Consider the following 27,103-nt stretch of genomic DNA (forward strand, 5'->3'; position numbering starts at 1 on the left):
CAATAGCTATAACTATTAGTTTGGGAAATAAATTTAGGTATAAAAAATGCATAGAAAATCAAATTTCCCTTCTAACAATAATCCTTTAGACTCACACATGGATCCCATGATGTGAATGCCACATCATCCTTGAGCTTCCAGTCTAATGGTAGCACGTCCAGCTTGTAAACCGGAACAATACACTTTATATATAATTACTATATTTTGTTGCATTCTTTTTACCATGTTTTTGTAAACAATATTAATTTTTTTTCCATATTTTTATACATTCCTCCTGTTGTAATAGAAGTTCTATAGGCCCATATCTTGACACTCCCATGGCTTCTCTACAAATTAACTCTCTAAATCATGTTTTTCTTTATTTAATTTCATAATACAACTATTCTCAAATTTAGGAGTGTTTACGGTGCGGGTGGTGCAGTTTTTGACTATTTTTTCAAACCAACCCGCACATGCAGTTTTTTTAATTTCTCAAACCGCACCCACACTGCGAAACTAAAAAACCGCAAAAACTGCACCGCAAAAAATGGTGCGGTGCGGTGCAGTTTATGCAGTTTGGACTATCACTAAATAATTAAACTATCACAAATACAACAAAATTTGAGCAACACTTGTCAAAAATACCATAAGGCTTGAAAATAAATATGAAAAAAAGTTTCAAGTTTTAACAATACAATAATTAGTGGGCTTAGGTTGGGCTTTCACATATTGGACCTAAATAAATATAAAAATTAGTATTTTTATAATATGTGGTGCGGTGCGGATTAAACCGCATATTAACAATTCAAAATCGCAAATCGCACCACATCGCGCAGTTTAGGAAAAATTCAAACCGCGACCGCACCGCAAAGAATTTCGAACTGCATTTTTTTTGCGGTGTGGTGTGGTGTGGTGCGGGCGGTTTGAGCGGTTTGATGAACACCCCTACCCAAATGATTTATGGAATAACGTTGGAATTTTTTAAGAAAAGAAAAAGAAAAATGAAAATTTTCATTAATAGACAATAATTCATTAATTGATGATATATCACTCAAAGAACATAATCAACAAGATCGGCAAACCATGCCTTTTACAAAAATTGGAATAAATTTTTTTATAGCTCCTTCAACTAACATACCAATAAGCCGCCAGTGTTGAAGTATCAAAGAAGCGCGAAGAATGCTAGATATTTGATTCATATAAAAATGTGACAAATCACACCTATTAATAACTATTAGCCAAAAATCTTCCAATAAAAATTAGGTAACAATCCTATTATTCAAGCTAGAATAAAAGAAAATACTCAAACGAGTAACCATGGTGATAACAATCGCACCATAAACCATAGGGCCAATAAAAATCTAAAAAATCTCCCAAATCTGAACATGTACAAAAATAATTAAGATTCTCCCAATATACCAACAAGAAACAAGACTAAAATCCCATGCCATAAATGAATAAAACCCTACTACTACCATGACAATAGCAAAATGGTATAGCAACATTGAAAATAAAATAAACATTAAAAACAAAATATAACAAATAAAAATAACACCACTAAAAGGATTAACACCAGTAAAAATCCAATTCAGAGCTAATGAGTAAACTTAAATCTTCGAAAAATACTTCTAAAGAAAGACAAAAAAATAACACTGACATAAAGATAGCGACAATCCCAATAGGGCCGGCAAAACGGGTCAGACACGATGACACGACTCGAAACCCGTAAGAGAGTTAGCGGGTTTGAGTTTGCCTTAAATGGGTTCGGGTTGACTCGTCTAACCCGTTTAATAAACGGGTCGTGTTCGGGTTGACACGGCTAACACGAAATTGACCCGTTAATGACCTATTTAAAGTTATTTTAGTACTTTAACGTGTCATAAATGGGTTACAAACGTGTTAAATACTTCATAAACGTGTTATTGATTGACATGTTTAAACAAAATATACTTATAAACGGGTTACACTGGTTGTGTCGTGTCAACCCATTTATAAACGAGTCGTGTTCAGGTTTCATTTTTTTGACACGATTATTAAACGGGTCATGTTAGGGTCGAGTATGTACCTGTTATACATGAGTCTTGACACGACACGACCCGCGAATACGAATTGCCAATGCCACCCAGACTAATAATTTTTAGAGAGAAACCCTAGATAAAATAGTGGAAAACCTTAACTCTTTGATATTCTATTTATTGCCGTAAAACCAAATAATAATTATTATTACGATGGGGAAGTTGTGGATCATGGTTATGAATTATATTGGGAAATGAAAATTGATTTGAAAAAGTTATTTTATTGTAGAGAATTATTATAATTATTATTATTATTATGTATGCATGATGTGGTCTAAATTATTCAGTATGATTACTAGGTCTTAGAATGAAACTCATAATAACACTCATTCAAACTGCGCAAAGTCTATTTAATAAAACAGCAAATTTTACCTGTCCTACAGAGTAAGTAAAACGATTGAAGGCTTAAAAAGAAAAATACATTTGATCCTAAAAGATCAAGAACTGGAGGTGTAAAAAGCATTAGAACCAAGTAGAAAAAAATGCCTACAACAAACACATATATGAGCCACCAACTACAAATAATCAGCCAAAATAAAACAAGAACAAAAAAGAAAGAGGCCATTAAGAAGATTGTAATAACTGTCACTACTCAATTTTATCTGCATTTGGGCTGGCGTTATCGGCAGCATCTGTCCTAATTGTTTCTTCACCCCTTCGAGTGTTGTCGTCCACATCTAGCACATCATCCATCATGTCATCCTCCCCATTCATGTCCTCCACGTCATCTTCCTCTTCGTTGTTGCTTTCGCTCGGAATCGTTCTTTTCTTGGGACCATGCTCAAGTCTATGGGTGTCCAATTCTTTGTCCATTGTTTCCTGCAAGTTCAGCACATCATTATTTGCTTTCCTATTCCTTGCATTTTGCCACCTCTCCAACTCTTTCTCAACATTGGCAAGATATTGCTCCCCAATCTCTTTCTGGTATTCGGTCAGTTCCTCTCTCCTAGAAGCCTTCCATTCTTCAAATGCCTGATAAGAGAATAAAGTGAAATAAATATTGAGATATTCAAGTATGGTTAAGAAGATTTGAAACCAAGGTCACAATATCAACCCTGCACTGCACTGAAATATCTGAACATTTTGAACATTAAAGAATGCTTGAAATCAAAGATGAAAGCTAGATCGTATGGAGTAAACTTAAATTATTTTGCAAATAGATTTAATTTAGGTATTTCAAAACAAAAGTATCCAGCTACTTTGAAATCATGGCATATTTTATAGCACCATTAATGGCCAACTCATGACATGGTATGCCTTAAGGCATGAAACATACTTCATGAAAAAATACAAGATGGATAAAAACCTGTTCTTTCCGCTGCTCAGCTTCATTTGCATCAGCCTCCAGTGGCTTCTTTGGCAAATAATAAATTGGAGGCTCAGTCTTAGTCCTGAAAAGAAAAAATTCAAAACAATAAAATATGAGCCAACAATTGGAAAAAAGAATATATGATTTTGAATTTCTACCTAAAACCTTGCTATAAAGCAAAAAACTTCACACATCCATCAAGTTGCTTCAATACTGCTATGCAAATGAACAGAAAAACTTATCTTCGGCTCAATAAAATGTGAATATGGACACTTTTGGGCCAAAAATAAAAATAACCTGCAGGAGAAGTTAACAGTTAAAACTTTACCAAATCAGAGTCATCAATGGTGAAACACTGTAAAAGAACGATAAACACTAACTAAAAACCAAAAAGTTCACTGATAGAAAATCTACCTTATGAAATTGCAAAGTTTTTTATGGTGCTCACTCCACCGAAGATACAGCAATTCCAACTTCTTCTCTTCTGTCTTGGCAGAAACACGTGCCCGCAGAGTCTGACAAAACATGGGCAAAAGCATTACACATAAATTGGTATAGTTAGATTTTCCAATAGAAAAGCAATGATGTTCACCAGCAAGTCAATTACACATGTGATTAACAAACCAGATCTCTCCTACGCTTTTCAGCAATTCTTTCACGCTCTTGCTGCCTAAGTCTTTCACTTTCTTCACGTGCTCTTTGCTCGGCCTGTCATTAATACAAGTTAAAATGGGTGGTAATAAGTGTTTAAAACTGGAACAAATGACAGACAAGAACTTGCCCCTAAAACAAATCTAAAGATGCATGGATTTGGAACTTTCAAGTGCAGACTATTTGATATTTCAATGATAAAGATGCATGGATTTGGAACTTTCAAGTGCAGACTATTTTATATTTCAATGATACTGTCAGGGAACAGAGGTTTTCAGTAAACAGCTAACTTGGTTACAAAGAAAAAAAGGATTCCAAAAGGGAGGAAGAACCAGAGATCTGAGGTCTGCCTCATGCCTACTAGAGAAGAATTTGAATCATGTTCTCCATTTTTACACTAATATTATGGAAAAGTCCAAAATTCCTCAAGTCATATGGACCTGAAGGGAAGTTCAAAGCTGAGTGTACTGTCCGCAATTGAGAGGCACTATCCTAAGATGTCGATTTCATTGACTAAAGCATGCAACTTTTGCAAGGTGACAAGTTTTACTTGATAAACTTCCAAATCTCTGCCCACATCCATTCGATATATTTGCCCAAATTAAGAGGTTATAATTTTAAAGTTCGAATTGCATCTATTTGTAGTAGAGTACATTAATATTACTTGTTAATGCTTATGCAAAAGACAGAATTCCAATTAAAATAAGAGAGATTAAATTCATTCACTAAAAAAACACTTATAATGCCAAAAACTTGAAACACAACTATATGCTCAAAATTATTTTCAAACAAAAACTTTAAAAAATGCATCTAACAATAAATAATAAAAGCAACCACATACCCATATCTTCTTGAGTACATGCCAATGAGGCAAATACTTATATAAGATCTTGATTTAAGGGGATGTACGTTCCTTTATTTAAAAAAGAAAAAAAAAATCTGTGCATTATTCATTTGAATGAAATACAATGTAATAGGAACATGTTAACACCATTTGGATGAAAACATGAGACCTAAGAAACAGCAATGAAATTAAAAATAATAATGAAACAGTAGAAAAGGCAGCAACTTTACCACAAGTTGTTCCAATCTCTAACTGAATCTCAGAAAGAGACTCCCTTGAGACTTTTAACTTTATAAACCCTAGTTGCCACCCTTAATGTGGGTGTATGTTCATTTGAAAGCATATCATGCATCCATTACGTGTATATAATATGAAAGCACTTGAGAAAGACAGCAGCCGTCATAATAATTATCAAACAGATATGTGATGTGCTATAAAACCTTTACGGTTTTTAAATAAATGCAGTCAAATTTACCAGCTCTCATATCTTAGTAGCATGCTATCTCTGGCTAACTACCATATATTTGTTTTTTGTTAACTAATGGGAAATCAATAGGTCAAGCCAGACCAATTACTGTATAATAGCTGCCAAAAGAAGATAACAACGAATGATTTTTCCAGAACGTAAGTGATAAAATGGTAGACAACTAATTGTCACTAGGTCTAATAACAGAGTAGCTTATTTTTCTCCTTTTGTGATGTAAACTACCACATTTTATGTTCTTTCAAATTCAATAACTAATGGGAAATCAATTGGTAAGGCCGGAGAAATATCTAAGATCTTTATGGATAAGTTGCAATGTGTGTGATTGTTCTATGTAAATCAGATTTTCAAAATAGATGATTATCTCATAACCCATACATTTGAACTTAACTTGATAATTAAATGAAGAGAAGTTGAACACTAGCTCCAATGCAATTATTATGTTCATTTTCAGTTTTCCAAGGGTCTAAACTTCTAAGCTAAAAAACAAGAAAGCTGGCAGTGACACAGGACAAAGAAAAAAGCCACTCCAAAAAATTCATGCCTCAGTACTGACAAAACAACAGAAAAACTGCATATGATTTCTTAAGTTTTGACTTCAGTTTTAATACAACCACATTTGCAATGATTGATGTGTGTCTTATATGTCAATTGTCAAATGAAAATTTATTCTACAAGTTGGGAAACATATACATACTCTTTGTAAGGAAGTCGATCTCCGCATAAATGCCTCAGTTCCTGAAAGTTGCTTGTCTTCTTTCCTGAATTTCTGCCAGAGTCCCAAAGAAATGTAAGAAACAGGTCCTGTGTAGATCTTGGTTTTGCATAATTACCACATAGTTAATCATAAGAATAAAAAATTAATACATACCTCCAGAGTTCCTAGAAGCTGCCCCAGCATTCTTTTATTCCTACTAACCAAGCTTGGATCTTCATTCTTAGGCAATACCCTCGGAACATGCTCATTGCTCGGGATATCAAAATCCTAATTAAAAAATTAAAATAGAACGGTAAACATAGTTCGAAATCTGAAATTCCAAAAGAGGACTAGTATAGTGATATTAATTCACCTTCCTCATTGGTCTTTGATTGCCATCTCTCCTAGACCAACCACTCTGCTGCAAACTCCCATCAGTTGCTTCCATGACCGAATCATCTTCATTCACATCCTCATTTGCTTGGGCATCCTCAACGATCTCTCCATCTTCTACCTACTTTCAAAATTAGAATCATAAAATTTCTAGAATATGTTATATATAGAAGAGTGGGAAAAAGGACTTCCCATAAGTATTAAAATAGCTCTTTTTCTTGTAATTTTATATTTTCTCTTCAACCAAACAGAAAACTAAGTATACCTAACTTTTAAGATAAACCAAAACCAAGAACACTATCAATACCTAAATATTAATGAAAATGAAAAAGAAAAAAAAAGATTTAGCAGCAAAATTCTAAACCACGAACACAAGACGTCCTTCTTTATACCTTCACAACAGCTGATGAAAGTCGTCTTTTTGCAGGAGGTTCGTCTTCTAGCTCAGTCCTATCAGCCTATTAAAAAAGAAAAAAGAAAAAAACTAAGAAACAGTAAAATTAACTGGAAACAAACAGAAAACGTAAAGGAAAACCAAAGAAAGACAAACTTACAGGCCGGGTGAAAGCTCGCTGACGAGCTCCATTGGCGGCAAAGTTACGAGGAGCAGCGGTAGGCAAGCGTCCGCGGCGAAGCCCCCGAGGATCCCGAAGGCGGTCGGTAATCTGAAAATGTTCGGAGAAAATCAAAGAAAGAAAACAGTGGAGTACAATATACATAGAGAAATGAAAGAAAGAAAATCAGACCTCGCGTTGCTGGCGCTGAAGTTCATCGATCTCCTTGCGAAGATCGTCTTCTGATTTCTCCGCGAAAGAGGTTGCCATGGATTAAATGGCGTATGGGAGTGGTGTTGAGAGTGACAAAACCCTTCGAGAATTTTCTTCTGAATGAATTGAATGCCCTATTTCTTCTTCTTCTTCACTTAAGTTGGCGGTGTTCGCCCCAAGAAACTTCATAAATACCCTTTCACTATTTCAATTTTGGATAAATACCACTAACCATGTCACAAACACAAAATATACTAATTTTAAAAAAAAAAAATAAGAAGTAATTTGTGATTGAACTATCTATGCCTTTGGATTTAGTATTGATGATCTCATTTTTAGTCAAAGAGGTAGAGTCCATAAAATGACGATATGAGGTTTGAATTATGAAAATAATAAAGAATTATAAACGAAACAAGATTTATAGAGGTTCGGCCCCTGAAATGGTAATGACTTACTCCCCTTTCAGTTGTATTTATTTAAAAGATAACAAGATCACATGAATCTAGTCAAGTGAGTTTCTTGTTATCTCTAGAAGTTATAAGTAATTTGGCGACGTAATAGCTATCTTGAGAATGCAAAATTCAATCCCTGAATAGTGAATATTATGTACTAATTTATAGGGAAAAAGATGTAGCATCTTTACATTTAATTACTGTCAACCCGGAAAGTAATCTTGGTGATGTGAACATCAATGTGTGACAAGTGCCAAGAAAGAAAACATCCTGGAATTAGTAGTCCTGGGTCATAGCAGTCGACCTGGGAGGGATCCCTAGCCTTGTGCCCAAGTTGACTTTGGGAACTCTGGAATGGGTGTTTGGATCCCGCCAAGTTGTTTCCAACTCACTATCTTTTAGTATTCTATACTGTGAAGATATGAAGAATCCAAGTCCAAGGCCTGAAAGCTGAACATACATGAAACAGCACCCCGAAAGTCAACTCGAGCGCTTAGGGTTTCTTCTAGTGCTCAAGTTGACATTCCAACTAGAGTTTTAGTTTCCAGGTCCATCTTTGTGCAAATGTGTCAAACTTTGTACTAGGACATGAAGTAGACATGTCACAAACATATGTGAGACATCAAAATAAGATTTGGAGCACTTTCATTTTTAAGCACCCGGAGCACCAGGTGCCTTAGGCACCTAGCGCCCAAGTTGATATTTTGTCAACCTGGGGCGCTTCTAAGCATCAAATTGAAGAATTATCTCATGCATTCTATTCGTCTTCATGAAAAACAAGGAAACAAATATGTTCAGGGAAGAAATAGACTGACTTGGAGGCTAGAAAGAGGACACAGTGCCCAGGTTGACATTTTGTCAACCTTGGCCAATTCCAAAAAGTTTTTTTAATACTAAGTGTTTTTCAGGAATCAAATGGAACCATCTGGTGGCCTAAAACTGGACTTAGCGCCCAGGTTGATATTTTGTCAACCTAGGCTGTTTCCAATTATGTTTTTGAAAAAGTCTTCCAAGAATTTTTTTCTGTCATTAGAAATAATGAAGATATAATTAAATCGAGGAAAAATGAGAATCATGAGGGGTAGAAAACTGAGTCTATCGCCAAGGTTTACAATTAACCTAGTGCACTGGCATCTATCATCCAAATGCAAATTATGTTGTGAGCATTCTCTCTGACATGGTGAAAAACGGGGTAGGAGACCTCGTCCTCGATTCAAGAACCTTAGAAGTATCAAAAAGGCTTCCCAAAAGCTCCAAAGAGAGCACCCAACGACCAGGCTGACAAGTGACCTAGTGCACTGGGTTTTGCTAATCCGATTCTAATTCCGTCTAAAGCGTTCGTCTAGTTTTTCATGGTAGACAAGAGCTATGAACTCAAACAAGTCAAATTCATAACTTCATATTTTACTTTTTCGGCAAAGTGACTAAGTCGTGAATCAGACAGTTTTGAGTCTCCCAATTCCGTGAAACAGCAACATCTCCGAGAATTGGTGAATGACTTCACCAAAACATAAAAACTAGCTAAGTGATGTCAAAATATTACGTAGGCATCAAAAAGTACATCTTTAACACGTTTTCCCTTGGCCCAACGACCAGGTGGACGTCATATGTCAACCTGGTCACTAGATGTCAACCTAGTTGTTAGTCCCAGAACAACCTTCAATAAAACAACCATAACTCACTCAATATTGATCTGATTGACACAATTCAACTTGCATTTCGAAGTTATTTCAATGATCTTTCAAGTCATGTGCCACACTCCAATCTCAATTATGAAGTTATCAATGCCAAATTTTTTCCTCAAGAGAGTTACAAATTTAAGTTACAACTAACCCGAAATGGGTCCCGCGGATGCAACTCAAGCTCTGAAAATTAACGACCGACCTCCGGAGTCAATTTCACCGTTAGATTATCATCAATGATAAAAAATATCCTAAATGTATTTTTCCATATTTTTGGGAATATTTATTATTATTTTAATAGGACATCTTTCCTTATAAAAGGAAAGCTCCTCTAGTCCATTTTTCACATTCAAAAAAGTACCAATAAGGTCAGAGCATCTCTCTCTAAAAAGTAGAGTTTGCCGACTTAGCTATTTTTTTGTATTCAATCTCGTGAGAATAAAAACTCAAAGTAGACGTAGCTCCATTACTGTCGTGACATAGTTACATCTAACTTTCATCTCATTTATACATACAAGCGAGTTGGCTAGATTTCTGCGTCATGATTTTGGTACTTTCATTGAGAGCCACAACTCAAGAAGTCACTTACAAGATGGTTGCAACTTTATCCACAAGTGTGGAAAGAACCATACCTACTGGCCAGCAGATTGGGGGCATGCCAGTAGCTAGAACTAGTGATGGGACTACACTTGCATCTCAAGTGCTAGGTGGAGGCCTCAGAACTTGCTCTGCAGCTTGTCCCCCAAGGCCACCAACTGCTACTGGTACTGAGATCAGTCAACATATTCCACCTGGGAACCACGTGTGGAGTTAAAAGACCCTGAGGAGGTAGATCATTAGGTTGAACAACTTAGCCAAACAATGGGTGACCTATAACAACAGATACGAGATTCTCTCGACAAACAACATGAACAGTTTCAAAACTGGTTCATGAAGAATTAGAGGATTGTTGAGAATCAGCACACTGAGCAAGAGCAGCAAAGGGCTAACCTGTCTCAACAAATTAGGGAAGCTTATCGCTCCAATCGCAGAACAACTATCCTAAGAAGAGTTTCCAAGCTAGCAAGAGAGATATTCCATCAGCCAATTGGCCACGTGGGAACTAGCACTCAGGAGGAAACTCTCAATGCACGAAACACTTTTACCATGCCCGGTAGTCGTGCAAACACTCAACGTACAATAGGACTGAGGCTCTTCAAAGGGAAGCAAACTTTGAGTAAGAGTCTGAAAGGACTCAAGCTCGAGCGCGCCAACCAATAGGTCTTCCCATAATGTTGAGTGACCACGTGATATTGAGAGAACCAATCGATCTCCTCCATAAGGTTCTCCTCATCGTTCAAATAATACTAGGCCTTGTGACCTTGTAAAAGGGAAGGGACTTGCGACTGACACTGAGGGAGAAAGATTGGACTATACTTCTATCTTGAAGGTTATAAAATTTGAAGAGTAAGGACTAACGAGCCACGTCATGTTGGAAATATTTTACCAGGATCTAGATTTACTACCATGTATGTTTCATTAACATCCTAATATGAATTCTAAAACAATGAAATAAATACATATAAAGTTTAGGAAACCTTACATTGGGTGCAGCGGAATATAATGACTCCTTCCGTTCAGATCTCTAGCCCTTGATTCCTTTCTGTAGCAGAACATAATCAAGATCTGAACCTAGATCTCTTTCTCTCCTTCTTTGATGCTGATTCTCCTTCTTGTTGATTGGATTCTACACAATCTTCCACACTATGATTGAGATACCACTTGATGTGTGTGGGCACTACTCATTCCCTCAAGGCTATTTCGAAATTGAAGAGGAAAAGAGAGAGAGAGAGGGGCGACTATGGCTTTCTCTGAAAGAAACAATGTGAAAGTCATAGTTTCCTGAAGCCAACACTTTCTATTTATAGAATGCCAACTAGGTTTAGGTTAGAATTGTATGGCATTATAATAATGGAAACATAAATGGTAAAAGGCTTGCATAGTGGCCGACCATATAAGGAAATTGGGCCTCACTTTGCAACTTTCCCATTTTGTTATTTTTCAATCCCATTTTCTCAAAAATGCCAATTTTCCAATTTAACCATTTAAATGCAAATTCTAATTATTTAATAACTAAAAATTAATTATTAAATAATATTGTCATTTAATATATTTATTATTAGACATATAAAGTCTCTCAATAAATAAACCTAGAATCTCTTTTCTTTACAATTTCGCCCTTGCTTAGTGAAAATTCATAAAGTAGACATAGTCTAACTTTAGAATTATAATTGATTAATCAAAATTAATTAACTGAGTCTTGCAAGCAGTATGGTCTCAATTAGTATGGGGACCATGGGCCTATATTTCCGAGCTTCCAATAAGTCGAACCGAATTTACCAAGTACATTCCCTAACTTATTAATTCCTTATTGAATCCACACTTAGAACTTGGAATTGCACTCTCAGTCATATGGAACGCTCTATATGTTCCGCGATATAGATACGCTATTAGTTATCCATTGTTATAATCCTAATTTGATCAATGACCCTCTAATAGATGATCTACATTGAATATGAACTAAAATTACCATTACACGTTCAATGTATTTTATCCTTAAAACACTTAGCTCTGTATAAATGATATTTCAGTGAAGTGAAATGAGATCTCCACCATTTATCTCTGTTTAGCCAAGCTCGAAGGATATCATCATTTCACTTCTAAATTCCTATAGAAGTTATAGACTCCATATTTATGTTAGCGCTCCCACTCAATTATACTATCATATTCCCAAAATGTATGTATCACCCTGACCCAAAAGTAGGCTTAACTAACAAATCAAAGAATATGTATAGTACTCTTGAGATCGAACCTAATCATATCAGGATTAAGATCATTTGATCTAGGATCAACGGGTGATATTGAATTGAATAGATATTACGGTAAATTTTAATATATCTAATCAAAGTTCAATATCGGTCCCTTCCGATGTATACTCCATACATCGATGCGGTAAACTTTGCCAATGCCCTGGAAAGGACATAACACTTATCCAAGGTGTAAGAATACCTATCGCTGATTATCATGTCAGTCTAAATCCAGTGAACTGACAAATCAGGGAATAAACTTTCGAACATATAATTAAGATTATATTCCACTGTGTTGACAACACTATAATCTTTAACAAATTCATATGTTCTGGACTTAAATAGAATTCATACATTATATATATATAATCATGAAATAAATCATGTGAACCATGCAACATAAAAATGTTATTTCTGATCTTTATTAATAAGTAAATCTGATTATATTGTAATGAGTTTTATTTAGGGCACAAAACCCAACTCGTCACACTTAGAAGCACTTTCAAAATGACAGGGGTGAGTTATGTTGGCACTTTGCTCGCAACCCCGACAACTAGTAAGATGAGTATTTCCCTCGAGTGCGTGGGGAAGAGTTTAACCTAAGCAATCAATTTAAATCTCTTCGCACTTGTGATCCTATTGAAGACTACTTCAAAGGAAATAGTGACTAAAAATTTTCAGATGACTGCTCTCGCAGCACATCGTTCCAAGATTTGTTGGGTTTTGTGTCCTAAATAAAACCCATTTCAATATAATCAGATTTACTAATTAATAAAGATCAGAAATTGCTTTTATGCTACATGGTTCACATGATTTATTGGATGATTATGTTTAATGTATAAATTGTATTAAGTCAAGAACATATATATAAATATGTATATATTTGTTCATGATTATAGTGTCGTCAGAACAGTGGAATATAATCATAATTATATGTTCAAAAGTTTAATTCCCATGATTTGTCAATTCACTGGATTTAGACTAGCATGATAATCGACGATAAAGTATACTTACACCTTGGATAAGTGCTATGTCCTTTCCAGGGCATTGGCAAAGTTTACCAATATTGGATGTATGGAGTACACATTGGAAGGGACCGATATTGATTTTAGACAAGATATCATAAACTTACCGTTATATCTTTTTAAGTCAATATCAATGGTTGATCTTAGGTCTATGGATCTTAATCCTGATATGGTTAGGTTCTATTAACCTAAATTTTCGTTAACCAAATTTGAGCCTCACAAATATGATTCAACACAGAAAAACTATAGAAAAAGAAGGAACACCGAATTTTTACGTGGTTTTGCAATTAAAATTCTGCATAGTCCACGAGTCAATCTTATTTAGATTTCAGAGTCTGTTTTTTTCTCTTTCTCTTGATCTTATCTGCTACTATTTATAATTGCATAGTGGCAGTTAATTAAAAAGCTGACCAAAATACATTTACGGCTATTATCTTTAAAATCATGGGAATTGAATTACAAATCAAGCCAAATAAATGAGGGTTTACACAGCTATGAATATCCCGCCCTTATTGGGCCGAGATGAGCGCATAATTAAAGACATACCGTAAGCTGTATCTCATAGGGATACCTCGTCGAGGAGGGAGCCAATATCACTTTGATAGCGAGCAGCTGCTTCTCATTTTAGCTTCTCGAGACTAGTATTGTCTTAACCCTGATGGTTACACCTTCTGGGGTCGAGAAGATCTTCCTCGCATGCAAGACATCTTTTGGCATGATAAACACCTCGCTGTTTGTTATCTTGACTCGTCATACTATTTGTACTCAGTTTGTATATCGCATAATATACGCTAAGTATTTTTAGTGTTGTTGCTTTCTTTTTCATGCAGCGAGGTTGAGGCCTCGTCATGAGCGTATGCACTCACATGGCTTCTTGTCAATACATAAATTAGCAGTTCGTATGTTTCTGTCTCGCAGAAGGCTATTCAGCCAGCCGAGTTATAAACCTACCCTGCGAATTATATTTCCAACAAGTTGTTCCATGCTAAGCTTACTTGTCGTTTGCGTGTTTCAGTTTTTCCTAGCTCGACAAGTGTCCTCCTCAGGTGTGCTTACCGAACTTCGTGTATAACAAGTTCAACTTAGCTGTATTATTTACGTTCTTCAATTTGTTCGTTAAAGTTAACTAATTGGATCTTCTCGTGACATACATATTAAGGACATGGGAGTTTAATTGAGTGGGAGCACTCATTATAGATATGGAATCTATAGCTTCTACAAGTATTTAGAAGTGAAACGATGATTTCCTTCGAGCTTGGCTGAATAGAGACAAATGATTGAGGCATCATTTCAATAATTATATTAGTTTACTGAAGTATCATTTATAGGTTTCTAAGTGTTTCAAGGATAAAATACATTGAAGGGTAAAACGGTAAATTTATCCCTATTCAATGTAGATCATCTATAGAGGATCTTTGACTATTAGGATTGTAACAATGGGTAATCATAACGTATCTATATCGTGGTACATATAGAGCGTTCTATATAATTGAGAGTGTTATTCAATTCTAAATCTATAGTGGCGCAAGGCAAAATTAATAAATTAGAGAATTTACTTGGTAAATTCTAGATCTACTTATTGAAAGCTCGGTTATATAGGCCCATGGTCCCCTCACTAGTTGAGATAATACTGCTTGCAGACTTAGTCAATTGATTTTAATTAATCAATTATAATTCTAAAATTAGACTATGTCTTATTTAAGAATTTTCACTAAGCAAGGGCTTAATTGTGAAGAAAAGAGATTTTGTGGTCAATTTGTTAATTAAGAGACTTTGTATGGTCTAATTAATAAATTACATAAATAATAATTTTATTTGATAATTAATTATAATTATTAAATAAATAGTTTTTGCATTTATATGATTGAATTGGAAAATATGGTATTATTGAAAAGAAGAATAAGTGGTTGATATAAAGTGGTAAAAATTTAACTAGAGAATGGTCCATTATAGTGTACGGCCATAAGTGAATTTTGGCCCAATATTTTATTCCTTTTTAATCCATATAATTCAGCCCTTATCCCTAGTTGAAACACTATAAAAGGAACATGATACTCTCACTCATCCAACTAATGTCAATTGAACTATTGCCTTCAACCTAGATGAGAGAGTTCCTTCCTTAGTGATTTCTCACCTCCTTCATTGTTCTTCCATATTCAAAACCTTGAGTGAATGAGTACCATGCCCATACATAGCAAGTCAAGTACTCAATCATAGTGAGTAAGATGGTGGTAACTAAACCCGAAGGAGAGAAAGAGATCCAGGTTCAGATCTTGATAACGCTCTGCGACAGAAAAGAATCAAGGGCTAGAGATCTTGAACGGAAGGAGTCATTATATTCCGCTAAAACCAAACACTCACAGACCCCATAGCAACCATAAAATAAAAAGTCAAACCTTAAAACCTAAGCTTTTCCATAAAAACCATAAACTAACTCTTACCTTAAGCTTCCAATCTTCTTGATTCACCTCTAGATACTACTAGCAGATTGAAGGGTTGGGTTTTGAATGGAAAAAATAAAAAAAAAAATTGTTTTGTGGTGATGGTTTGGTTCGTACGAGAGAGAGAGAAGTTTGAGGGTTTGTTTTTGTTTTTTATTTTTGTGTATATATAAATAGATTTTAATAATAATAATAGTTGTAACGTCCCCGCTTCAAGCCTCCATTGGGCCTTCCCCCACAGATTGAATGACTCTTATACACGAGTACGTGACTCTAGCTGCTTCCTGAACTGATGACTGACCCTACAGACCAACACAAGTATTTCCAGCATGCTTTGTCCTCACTCGCACACTTCCCAAGAGGTCACCCATTCTAAAATTACCCCATGTCAAGCATGCTTAACTGTGGAGTTCTTTTGTGATGGGCTACTGTAAAACAAGATGCACCTTGTTAATATAGATAGTACCAATAAATCCATTTAAGCCCTCTTCAACTGTGTAGTCCCATACCTACACAGTCTCAGGATCGTTATACTTGACCTTCCCAAGGTGGTGCGGGATTGCACAGCTTGACCAGTATTTCTCCTTATGGATCACGGGACTACTAATTGTTACAATCACCCCCTTATGGAGTCTGACGTCCTCGTATACCACACTTCTGGCTGGGTTAAGGCTCTGATATTATTCGAAACGATCTCGCTTTAAGCCTCCATTGGGCCCTTACACCCACAGAATGATGGCTCTTATACACGAGTACGTTACCCTGGTTATTTCATGGAATGATGACTGACCCTACAAACCAACACGAGTGTTTCCAGTGTGCTTGGTCCTTACTCGCACGCTTCATGGGAAAACTGTTGGGTTTTATGCCCTAAATAAAACTCTTTACAATCTGATTAGTTATCAATATAAGAAATTTGAAGTGATTGATGTTTGCATGAATTTTACATGCTAATGGTTTAATATGTTAAATATGTTTATTACATTCATACACACAAAATCAGTTAAATCCAGATCATATGTTTATTCACAATTACAATATCGTCAACACAGTGGAATGTGATTGTGATCATATGAATCAAAAGTTATGGTCCCTGTTTCATCAGTGTTATTGGATTTACACTAATGTGATAATCAGCGATGATGTGTACTTACACTTGGAGTAAGTGTTATGTTCTTTCCAGGACATTAGTAAAGTATACTAGTTTCGAATGTATGGAGTATACATTGGACTGGACCGATATTGCAACTAAGTTAAGATATTACAAACTTACCGTTATACATATCTTTCCAAGTCAATATCAGTAGTTGATCTTAAGATTAAAAAGAATGTAAATCCTGATATGCTTGGGCTCAACTCAGGAGTGCTATTCATGTTCTTTGATTTATTAGTTAAGCCTACTTTTGGGTCAGGGTGATACGTATATTTTGGGAACATGATAGTATGATTGAGTGGGAGTGCTGAACATAAATATGGAATCTATAGCTTCTACTGGTGTATAGAAGTTAAGTGATGATTCCCTTCGAGCTTAGCAAATAGAAGTAAATGGATGAGCTCTTGTTTAACTGACTAATTATTAGATCACTAAACACCATTTACAGGTAGCTAAGTGTTTTAAGGGGCAAAATACATTGAGGGGTGAGAACGGTAAAGAAATCCCATCTCGATGTAAATCATCTATATAGAGGATCTTTAAATCACAATAAGATTATAACAATGGTTAAATGAGATAGTATATTGGTATCGTGAAACATACAATATGCTCTATATAAGTCTGAGAGTGCAATTCTAAGTTCTAAGAGTGGATTCAACGAAGAATTAATAAGTAGGAATTTACTTGGTAAATTTGGTTCACTTATTGGAAGCTCAGCATATAGATCCATGGTCCCCATTCTAGTTGAGAACATTCTGCTTGTAAGACTCATTAATTGATTCGTGATTGATCAATTATAATTCTAAAGTTAGACTATGTCTAATTTTATGAATTTTCACTAAGCGAGGTGAAATTGTAAAGAAAAGAGTTTTCTAGGTTTATTTATTTATTAATGGACTTTATATGTCTAATTAATAATTAAATTAAATGACAATATTATTTAATAATCTATTTTAGTTATTAAATAATTAGTTTTGGCATTTAAAAGGTGAGAATTGGAAAATTGGCGTTTTTGAGAAAATAGAGATAAAATTTGATAAAATTGCAAAATTAAGTGAGGCCCAATAACACCATATGGCCGGCCACTTAAATAGCTTTTTCAAATTAATATTTTCATTATTTTAATGCCAAATAAATCCTAACCTAAACCTAGTAGTTGCCTATAAATAGAAAGTGATGGCTCAGTCTCATAACATGCTTTCATTAGTAATCTGACAGAAATTTCTCTCTTCAGAAAACTGAGCCTTCCCACTTTCTATACTTGGCCGAAATACCTCTCTCTCTTTTCCCTTCATCTTTTTCGTGACCCTAGTGAAAGAGTAAGTGCCCACACACAGCAAGCAGTAACTCAATCATAGATTGGAAGACTGTGAAGGATCAAAACTTGAAGAAGAAGGACATTCGGGCTCAGATCTTGATTATACTCTGCTACAGAAAGGAATCAAGGGTTAGAGATCTGAGTGGAAGGAGACATTAATTCCGCTGCATCAATGTAAGGTTTTCTTAACTTTATATGTGTTTAATTTATCGTTTTAGAAAGTTCATATTTAGGATGTTAATAAACATACTTGTGAGTAGATCTAAGATCCTGGTAAAATAATTTCCAACAACTGGCCTCAGAGTCATGGTAATTGATTTACTTACATGAAATTTGGACTTTAAAACGATTGTTTGTATGTTCTTTGGATGGTATCATGTTGTATTGAGTGTTATTTGATGATTGATTGATGTTTGTTAAATTTTCGTGAAAAATAATTGTGATTTCGTTTCTGGAATTATTTTTATTGGATAGCATGGAAAAAATTAAGCAAGTTAGCCTTTTACAGAACTTAATTTGGATTTTATTTGAATTAGTTATGATTTTTTGAAGATTTGAAAAAATCAGGGCTGTGCTGATATTTTCCTGCGATCGCAAATCTGTCCGTACAGTTTCGAATTTTTTCGTTTTTCTTCGATTTTTCATCCTTTTTCATGAATTAACTTCCGATTTTTTGTATGGTTTTGTATATATACTATTACTATTCCTAATTCAATTCTAATTATCATTTTGAATTAATTTAATATTTTTTTTTTAATTTAATTCAAGATATTAGTGTAATTTGAATTTGAATAGAATTAGTATCTATCTTCTTGCTTAAAAATCTATCTTATTTTTAAATTTGATTATATCTTTTTTTTTTTTTTTTAAATTTAAGGTCAGATTTTATAAGATATTTATAAAATCTTTTTAAGATATTTTAAAATATCTTATCTTTTAAGATATTTTTTTTTTAATAATATCTTATCTTTTAAGATTTTTTTAAAAATTAAATCTTTTTAGATATTTGACCTTATTTAAATTTAAAATAAGATATTTATAATCATGTAATTTTAAATAGATATAAGATATTTTGCTAACTTTTAAATTTTGTTATTTTATTTATTTAAATTAAATTTAAAAATCTGAAAAGATATTTCATTTATCTTTTCTAATTTTTATTTAATTTTTATTTTTAAAATAACATTTAATTTTTAAAAGTAGTTAGCAAATTTTGAAATGATATTTAGGTTGGTTGAAACCTAATTTTTCAAAATAGTAGGTTTAATTTTAAATATTTATTTTTTAAATAATTTCGAAATTTAAATTTATTTTTTATTTTATTTTCGAAATTAATTAAATTTTTTTAAATTTTATTTTTTCGAAATTAATTACAATATTTTTTTAATCATTTATTTTTCGAAATTATTTATTTAAAATTAAATAAATCGTACTTCCAACTATCCAGCTAACCTTGTTGCAGGAGTATATGGTTTAAACTTGTGTGTAAGTTTTTCAAAACCTATTTTTACTTGATTGCAAATAGCCATGGTTACTTTTTGCCAGATCTAATGATCTGATGGCTCCCTTGGTCAAGTTAATAATGTGTAACAGGTAAAATTTTACAGTCTTCTTTCATCTGTGTATGACCTAGCAACATGATAGGATCCATCCAAAGTGTGCCTGTGTGAGCCTATGTGTTTATTTTATTATATAGATGCATATAGGTTGTTGCTAAATAAAATGTCACACCATGATAGATTTTATTTAGGTCCATTTAGTTATTGGACCTATTCAATTAATAACAGTTATTTATTTTAAGGTTAAATTCCTCTCTTTTGGGCCTTGTGTGAGAGTTGGGAGCCATAGAAGTGGGTACGACATACTGAACCCAGCACCCCCTCACATGAACTACCCCAATTGTGAAGGCCCATTTGCCTGATTTGAATAACTGTACTAGGTTAATTATATTAGTTTGACCTAATAAAATTGAATTAGCAACATAATTAACTTTTAAAATATATGAAATTTATTTTCATTTTAATATTTTAAAGTTAATTTTAAGAAAAACACTTTTAGTTTAGATATTATTTCTAGACAAACTATTTGTATTTTTCTTGTATTTAATTAAATATAGAATTTTAACTAACTAAGATTCTTTCTGGAGCTTATTTAATTAAATATTCCTATTTAAGTTATAAATTAGTTGTATCAACTGATTTTTCTTATCTAACTTAAATTTGAATATTTGATTTAAATTTTAAATCAAGTTGAGGAATCTTAGGCATTAGTTATTAAAGATTCTTAAGATATTTTTTAAGTTAATATCTTTTCAAATATTAACTTAAAATGGAATATTTTAGATATTTTTTTTTTGGTTAATATCTTTTCAAATATTAACTTTAAAAAGATATCTACAAATTAAGTGGTTACAACTTAATTTGTGATATTTAATTAAATCTAAATTTGAAATTATTTAAGTTTTTAGATTTTTTCTATATAACTTAAATTAGATATTTTTCAAATTTTTTGAAAAGATACTTAGTCAAATAAGATATTTTCTAGATAGTAATTTCTAGACTACTTATTATTTCTAATATTTAAATAGGAAAATATTATACTTTGTGAAATTAATTATTTAAATAATTAATTTTGGTACAATTTTATTAAGTATATTTTTCCTAGTATTAAATAGAAATTAATAATTAAGCCTTCTCTACACTTAATTATTTATTTCTTGAATTTAATACATTTAATTAAGTTGAAAAATCTAAATATCTAAGTTGATTTTCATCATGATACTTAAATATTTATTGATTTTTCATGATACTTAATTAAATAGAAAATTATTTTTAGGTTGAAATTTAATTTTTCAACTTAAATTTAAATAATTTTCAATATATATATTTTTCTTTATTTTATTAATCAATTTCGAAATTTGCATTTTATTCATGCAATATTTTCGAATTTTTTATTTTGAAGAATAGATTGAGTTGTAAATTAATTATTTATTTTAATTAATTCTTGGACCAACTACAATCAATGATTTTTTCATCTAATTGATTAATTTAAAATAAAAGAATTTAAAATATATATATATATTATTAGAAATTGAATTAACTAGTCAAAAGAATATCTAGATAGGTGATATTTTTGCTTGAAGTATTTCTTTTCTATTTTTTATTATTTTTTCGAAAATAGTATATTTCTTTTATATACTTTAAATTTTCGAACTCAATAAATATATTCTCAAAGGAAATTTTTAAGTTGCTAATTATTTAATTTAATTAAACTTAAATTAATTTCCTTAATATTTATATTTAAGATTATTACTAAGATGGAAATAATTAATTTTATTTCAATCACCATCTAAGTATAATTTTATAAATATTATATTAAATTCTTATTTTTGAATTTTAATTCTTAATTTAGAATTTAATGAGATTTATTTATTAGAATAATAAAGAAAATACATTTTAAATAATGAGCTTTATTATTATTAAGATATTCGATCTCCATTGTGGGTTTTACACCGCGTTTGTTTTAGTGAGTAATCCTCCTAATGGAGGAACGTTCATTAGCAATTTCGCACCGTTTAATCTCGCATGATAAGTGGTTTGTAAGTGTTTTATATGGTATAGATCACCCTAATGGTGGCGACCATATTTGACTTGCAAATTGCGAAACAATGGTAGAAGCTCATGAGATAGAATAGCCTTGACTCTCGCCTAAACGGGACAACGCTGGATTCTGATCTTGATCGAATAAAAGGTTGCTAGAATGTTTAACATTTTAGATGAGCTGACAACTCTATTCAATGGATGGTAGCTTTGACTCTCGCCTAAACGGGACACTGATATCAGTTTGTTGAAAACCTTGGAAATTATTTAGGATTGAATTTTTTAAGTATTTTCTCATATCATTCCTACTTGCTATGTGCTTATAATTTCTGAATTGATTTTGTGTGTTAAACCATTATTAATTTCTATTTGTTGATTTCTATTATTTTGTAGTATTCTGTTTTGTCAAAATGAATCCCATGTTATCACTGTTGACTGAAAACAAGCTGAATGGATCTAACTTTAATAAATGGAATGAGAACATTAATATTGCTCTCATAGGAGAAAGTGCCTTGTTTGTTTTAACTGAGCCGTCACACGAAGTGCACAGGGATAATGCATCCAAAGCTGTGAAAGAAAAGTATGAGCGTTGGCAGAAAGCAAATGACAAAGCTCTATACTTTATGCTTTCTAGCATGGTTGACACCCTCAAAACTCGGTTTTCTAAAACTGAGAAGGCTGCTGAAGTTATGACGAAGTTAAATGAGCTATTCGGTAAGGCATCACTTCAGTCACGCTTTGACGCGACTAAGAAGTACATTAATGCACGGATGGAACCTCATCAAAACGTGCGTGATCATGTTCTCCTCATGTCCAGTTATTTCCAAGAAGCCCAGGATCAAGGTGCTGAAATGGACAGTGCTACTCAAGTTAGTCTTATCTTGAATAGCCTGACTCCAGCATTTCTACCATACACATCAAATAATGTCATGAATAAGAAGGAAATTGACTTTCATGAATTAGTCAATGACCTTCAAACTTATGAAAATTTGATTGGAGGACCCAAGAAGAAAGGGAGTAAACCTCACAATCCTGGGAATGGTAATGGGACGATAAAACCTGAAGCAAATGTTGCCTCTGCTTCAAAGCCCAAATCGAAGAAGAAGTGGAAGAACACCAAGAAGCGAACAAAAGCCATGAAAAAGGTTGCTCCTTCTGGTGATGCTACACTTAAAGGAAAGTGTTTCCACTGCAATGAAAAAGGTCATTGGAAACCCCAGTGTCCTAAACTTCTTGCAAAGAAACAAGGTATTTCCATTTATAAACTTTAAGAGTTTTAGTGAATTATTATCCAATTGGATTTATGATTCTGGACTAACTTTGTTTATTTGTTTTCTTCTTCTTATAGGCCAAGCTACTTGAACTCAATTGAGTTAGATCAGAAAGCTGGACCAAGGGTGAAATCGTCCAGATGAAGATGAAGCTCTTCAATTTATTTTTTGAATTAATTGTTTTAGTTTAAAGATAATTTGGATTTCAAATTTTAGTTAGGGATATTTATCCCCGTTTCTCTCATATTGTTGCAATACATTTTTTTTTTATTATTAATAAAGTTTTATTTTCGAAATTCACTATTGCAAATTATGAGATTGAGCTTCATTTATTTTATCTTCATCAATTATTACCACATTATATTTGTATGTTGGTATGTGTAAGTGTTTTTATTATTGATACAAATTCTATAATATTTACAACTCTTCATAGAGTTATATTATATAAACACTAGAAATAATTTCTATGTTTATCAATAATTGTTCATTCCCATACAATTATTAAGAATTTGTTTAATAAAAAGATCTTATGATCTGATAGGAGTGGAGAAAAGTTAAGAAAACTATGCAGTTCAACGATCTTTTATATCTAATGAACTCTGGATAGTATTCAACTCCACATAAACTCTATCACACTAAGAGTATCATGATCTTTACAACCTTTAGGGGTGGATCATAATCTCTATATACTTAGGGGTGGAGGTTATCCATAGTACCCTATATGTATATTCTTAGGGGTGGAGGAGTCTATTCCACAATTCCCTATGAAACACATATCTTGTTTAAACATAGAAGTAATATAATGAGTCAGCTATTGTCAATATAAATTCTTGATCTTGATTGTATGTTCCATTTCGATTTTACTATTGTAAGTAAAAGTTTGATACCTTTGAAAGTTCTTTGTTAAAGTTTCACACTACCTTAATTGAGTGGGAGAATTTTAAAGTTCTATACCCATCTTCATTAGGTTGATAATTGTGATAGGTACTTAAGAACACTACTGAAAAGCAAATCTAACCATTCACATGGATAGGTATAGCTTATCAGAATTATGAGAATAAGATAAAGAACTCTAGTTCAGTCCATTCGAATGACTTGAACCAAGAATTCTTAATCCTCGTAAAATTTGATGGTATCTTAATTTTGATTACTTTATCTCTGGCATGTATTTTTCACTTCAAATACTAGTCTGCCATGTTGATGACTTAGTCTTAACTTAAAGTTTCAGACTAATACAAAAGTCACAACTAGATAACTCTCTAAACAATCAGAGGTTAAAAGTATTATTTAACAAGACATCTGCTATTGAGTGGGAGCTATCTGAGATGTAATCAAATAGGGAACATTAGAAGATATTCAAGAAGGATTTATGAAAGTGATCTATATGTCAGATATTAAGGAACTGTGTATCAGTTGTCTTTGTATCTCACCATCTAATTTCGATTTATATGAGATGGTGCTTACTTTGGGGGTGGAGGAATTATTGTATAATAATTCAAGCTCTACCAGAGAAGAACTATAACTTGGTCTATTCGAAAATACCAGAAAGTTATATCACTGAAGAAAAGTCTACACTGTATTATCTCAATTACATATTTTAAAATATGAGAGATATGTCTTCTGTTAATTCAGATGTACATTTAAAACAGTAAAGATTTCAGTATCCCTTGATGAGTAAAGCATATAGTAAAGGATGTTTCATAAGAGTATTTATGAACTGGTTTCCAGAAGTTTGGGTGGATTCAAATATACTACACTTGATCTGAAGATCAAGACATCAGATTGACCTATTTGCACAGTTTGTTTTATATTAGTGCAAGTGGGAGTTTGTTGGGTTTTATGACCTAAATAAAACTCTTTACAATCTGATTAGTTATCAATATAAGAAATTTGAAGTGATTGATGTTTGCATGAATTTTACATGCTAATGGTTTAATATGTTAAATATGTTTATTACATTTATACACACAAAATCAGTTAAATCCAGATCATATGTTTATTCACAATTACAGTATCGTCAACACAGTGGAATGTGATTGTGATCATATGAATCAAAAGTTATGGTCCCTGTTTCATCAGTGTTATTGGATTTACACTAATGTGATAATCAGCGATGATGTGTACTTACACTTGGAGTAAGTGTTATGTTCTTTCCAGGACATTAGTAAAGTATACTAGTTTCGAATGTATGGAGTATACATTGGACTGGACCGATTTGCAACTCAGTTAAGATATTACAAACTTACCGTTATACATATATTTCCAAGTCAATATCAGTAGTTGATCTTAAGATTAAAAAGAATGTAAATCCTGATATGCTTGGGCTCAACTCAGGAGTGCTATTCATGTTCTTTGATTTATTAGTTAAGCCTACTTTTGGGTCAGGGTGATACGTATATTTTGGGAACATGATAGTATGATTGAGTGGGAGTGCTGAACATAAATATGGAATCTATAACCTATTTGGTGTATAGAAGTTAAGTGATGATTCCCTTCGAGCTTAGCAAATAGAAGTAAATGGATGAGCTCTTGTTTAACTGACTAATTATTAGATCACTAAACACCATTTACAGGTAGCTAAGTGTTTTAAGGGGCAAAATACATTGAGGGGTGAGAACGGTAAAGAAATCCCATCTCGATGTAAATCATCTATATAGAGGATCTTTAAATCACAATAAGATTATAACAATGGTTAAATGAGATAGTATATTGGTATCGTGAAACATACAATATGCTCTATATAAGTCTGAGAGTGCAATTCTAAGTTCTAAGAGTGGATTCAACGAAGAATTAATAAGTAGGAATTTACTTGGTAAATTTGGTTCACTTATTGGAAGCTCAGCATATAGATCCATGGTCCCCATTCTAGTTGAGAACATTCTGCTTGTAAGACTCATTAATTGATTCGTGATTGATCAATTATAATTCTAAAGTTAGACTATGTCTAATTTTATGAATTTTCACTAAGCAGGGGTGAAATTGTAAAGAAAAGAGTTTTCTAGGTTTATTTATTTATTAATGGACTTTATATGTCTAATTAATAATTAAATTAAATGACAATATTATTTAATAATCTATTTTAGTTATTAAATAATTAGTTTTGGCATTTAAAAGGTTAGAATTGGAAAATTGGCGTTTTTGAGAAAATAGAGATAAAATTTGATAAAATTGCAAAATTAAGTGAGGCCCAATAACACCATATGGCCGGCCACTTAAATAGCTTTTTCAAATTAATATTTTTATTATTTTAATGCCAAATAAATCCTAACCTAAACCTAGTAGTTGCCTATAAATAGAAAGTGATGGCTCAGTCTCATAACATGCTTTCATTAGTAATCTGACAGAAATTTCTCTCTTCAGAAAACTGAGCCTTCCCACTTTCTATACTTGGCCGAAATACCTCTCTCTCTTTTCCCTTCATCTTTTTCGTGACCCTAGTGAAAGAGTAAGTGCCCACACACAGCAAGCAGTAACTCAATCATAGATTGGAAGACTGTGAAGGATCAAAACTTGAAGAAGAAGGACATTCGGGCTCAGATCTTGATTATACTCTGCTACAGAAAGGAATCAAGGGTTAGAGATCTGAGTGGAAGGAGACATTAATTCCGCTGCATCAATGTAAGGTTTTCTTAACTTTATATGTGTTTAATTTATCGTTTTAGAAAGTTCATATTTAGGATGTTAATAAACATACTTGTGAGTAGATCTAAGATCCTGGTAAAATAATTTCCAACAAAAACTTCCTAGGAGGTCACCCATACTGAAATTACTCTAGGTTAAGCACACTTAACCATGGAGTTCTTTCGTGATGGGCTACCGAAAAACAAGATGCACCTTGTTGATATAGGTCATACCAATCAATCCATTTAAGTTCTCTTAAACTGTGTAGTCCCATACCTACACAGTCTCAGAATCATCCCACTTATTTTTCCCCAAGCGGTGAGGGATTGCACAGCTTACCTGGTATTTCCCCTTACGGATCACGGAACTACTGACTGTCACAATCACCCCCTTACGAGGTCCGACGTCCTCGTCAACCACACTTTCAGCTAACTCAAGGCTCTGATACCATTTATTAACAAAATATACAATTATATAATTATTTACCAAAATCAGA

At 33.0% G+C, this 27,103-nt stretch overlaps 1 protein-coding gene across 1 annotated transcript; it reads right to left on the reverse strand.

The window, feature by feature from the left end:
- Positions 1-2,390: 2,390 nt before the first annotated feature.
- Positions 2,391-7,455, reverse strand: LOC115725355 (uncharacterized). The gene is made up of 10 exons (XM_061117355.1): positions 7,179-7,455; positions 6,987-7,097; positions 6,825-6,890; positions 6,413-6,553; positions 6,214-6,327; positions 6,040-6,111; positions 3,988-4,071; positions 3,778-3,878; positions 3,361-3,445; positions 2,391-3,026 (listed from the first exon to the last, which is right to left on the reverse strand). The coding sequence occupies exons 1-10, from the start codon at positions 7,254-7,256 to the stop codon at positions 2,643-2,645; spliced, it is 1,236 nt and encodes a 411-aa protein (XP_060973338.1). The 5' UTR covers positions 7,257-7,455; the 3' UTR covers positions 2,391-2,642.
- Between the last annotated feature and the right edge of the window lie 19,648 nt (positions 7,456-27,103).

This window comes from Cannabis sativa, chromosome 6 (assembly GCF_029168945.1).
Source record: "Cannabis sativa cultivar Pink pepper isolate KNU-18-1 chromosome 6, ASM2916894v1, whole genome shotgun sequence".
Classification (NCBI taxonomy): Eukaryota; Viridiplantae; Streptophyta; class Magnoliopsida; order Rosales; family Cannabaceae; genus Cannabis; species Cannabis sativa.

What these genes read in the sequence shown, in the direction of transcription:
- LOC115725355 (XM_061117355.1), bottom strand. Translation starts at nt 7,256, where the DNA reads ATGGCAACCTCTTTCGCGGAGAAATCAGAAGACGATCTTCGCAAGGAG. An exon ending in GATCGACTTCCTTACAAAGA is followed by an intron (nt 4,072 to 6,039) that starts GTATGTATATGT and finishes TATTAATGACAG; the next exon opens with GCCGAGCAAAGAGCACGTGA. An exon ending in CTGAGCAGCGGAAAGAACAG is followed by an intron (nt 3,027 to 3,360) that starts GTTTTTATCCAT and finishes TTCTCTTATCAG; the next exon opens with GCATTTGAAGAATGGAAGGC.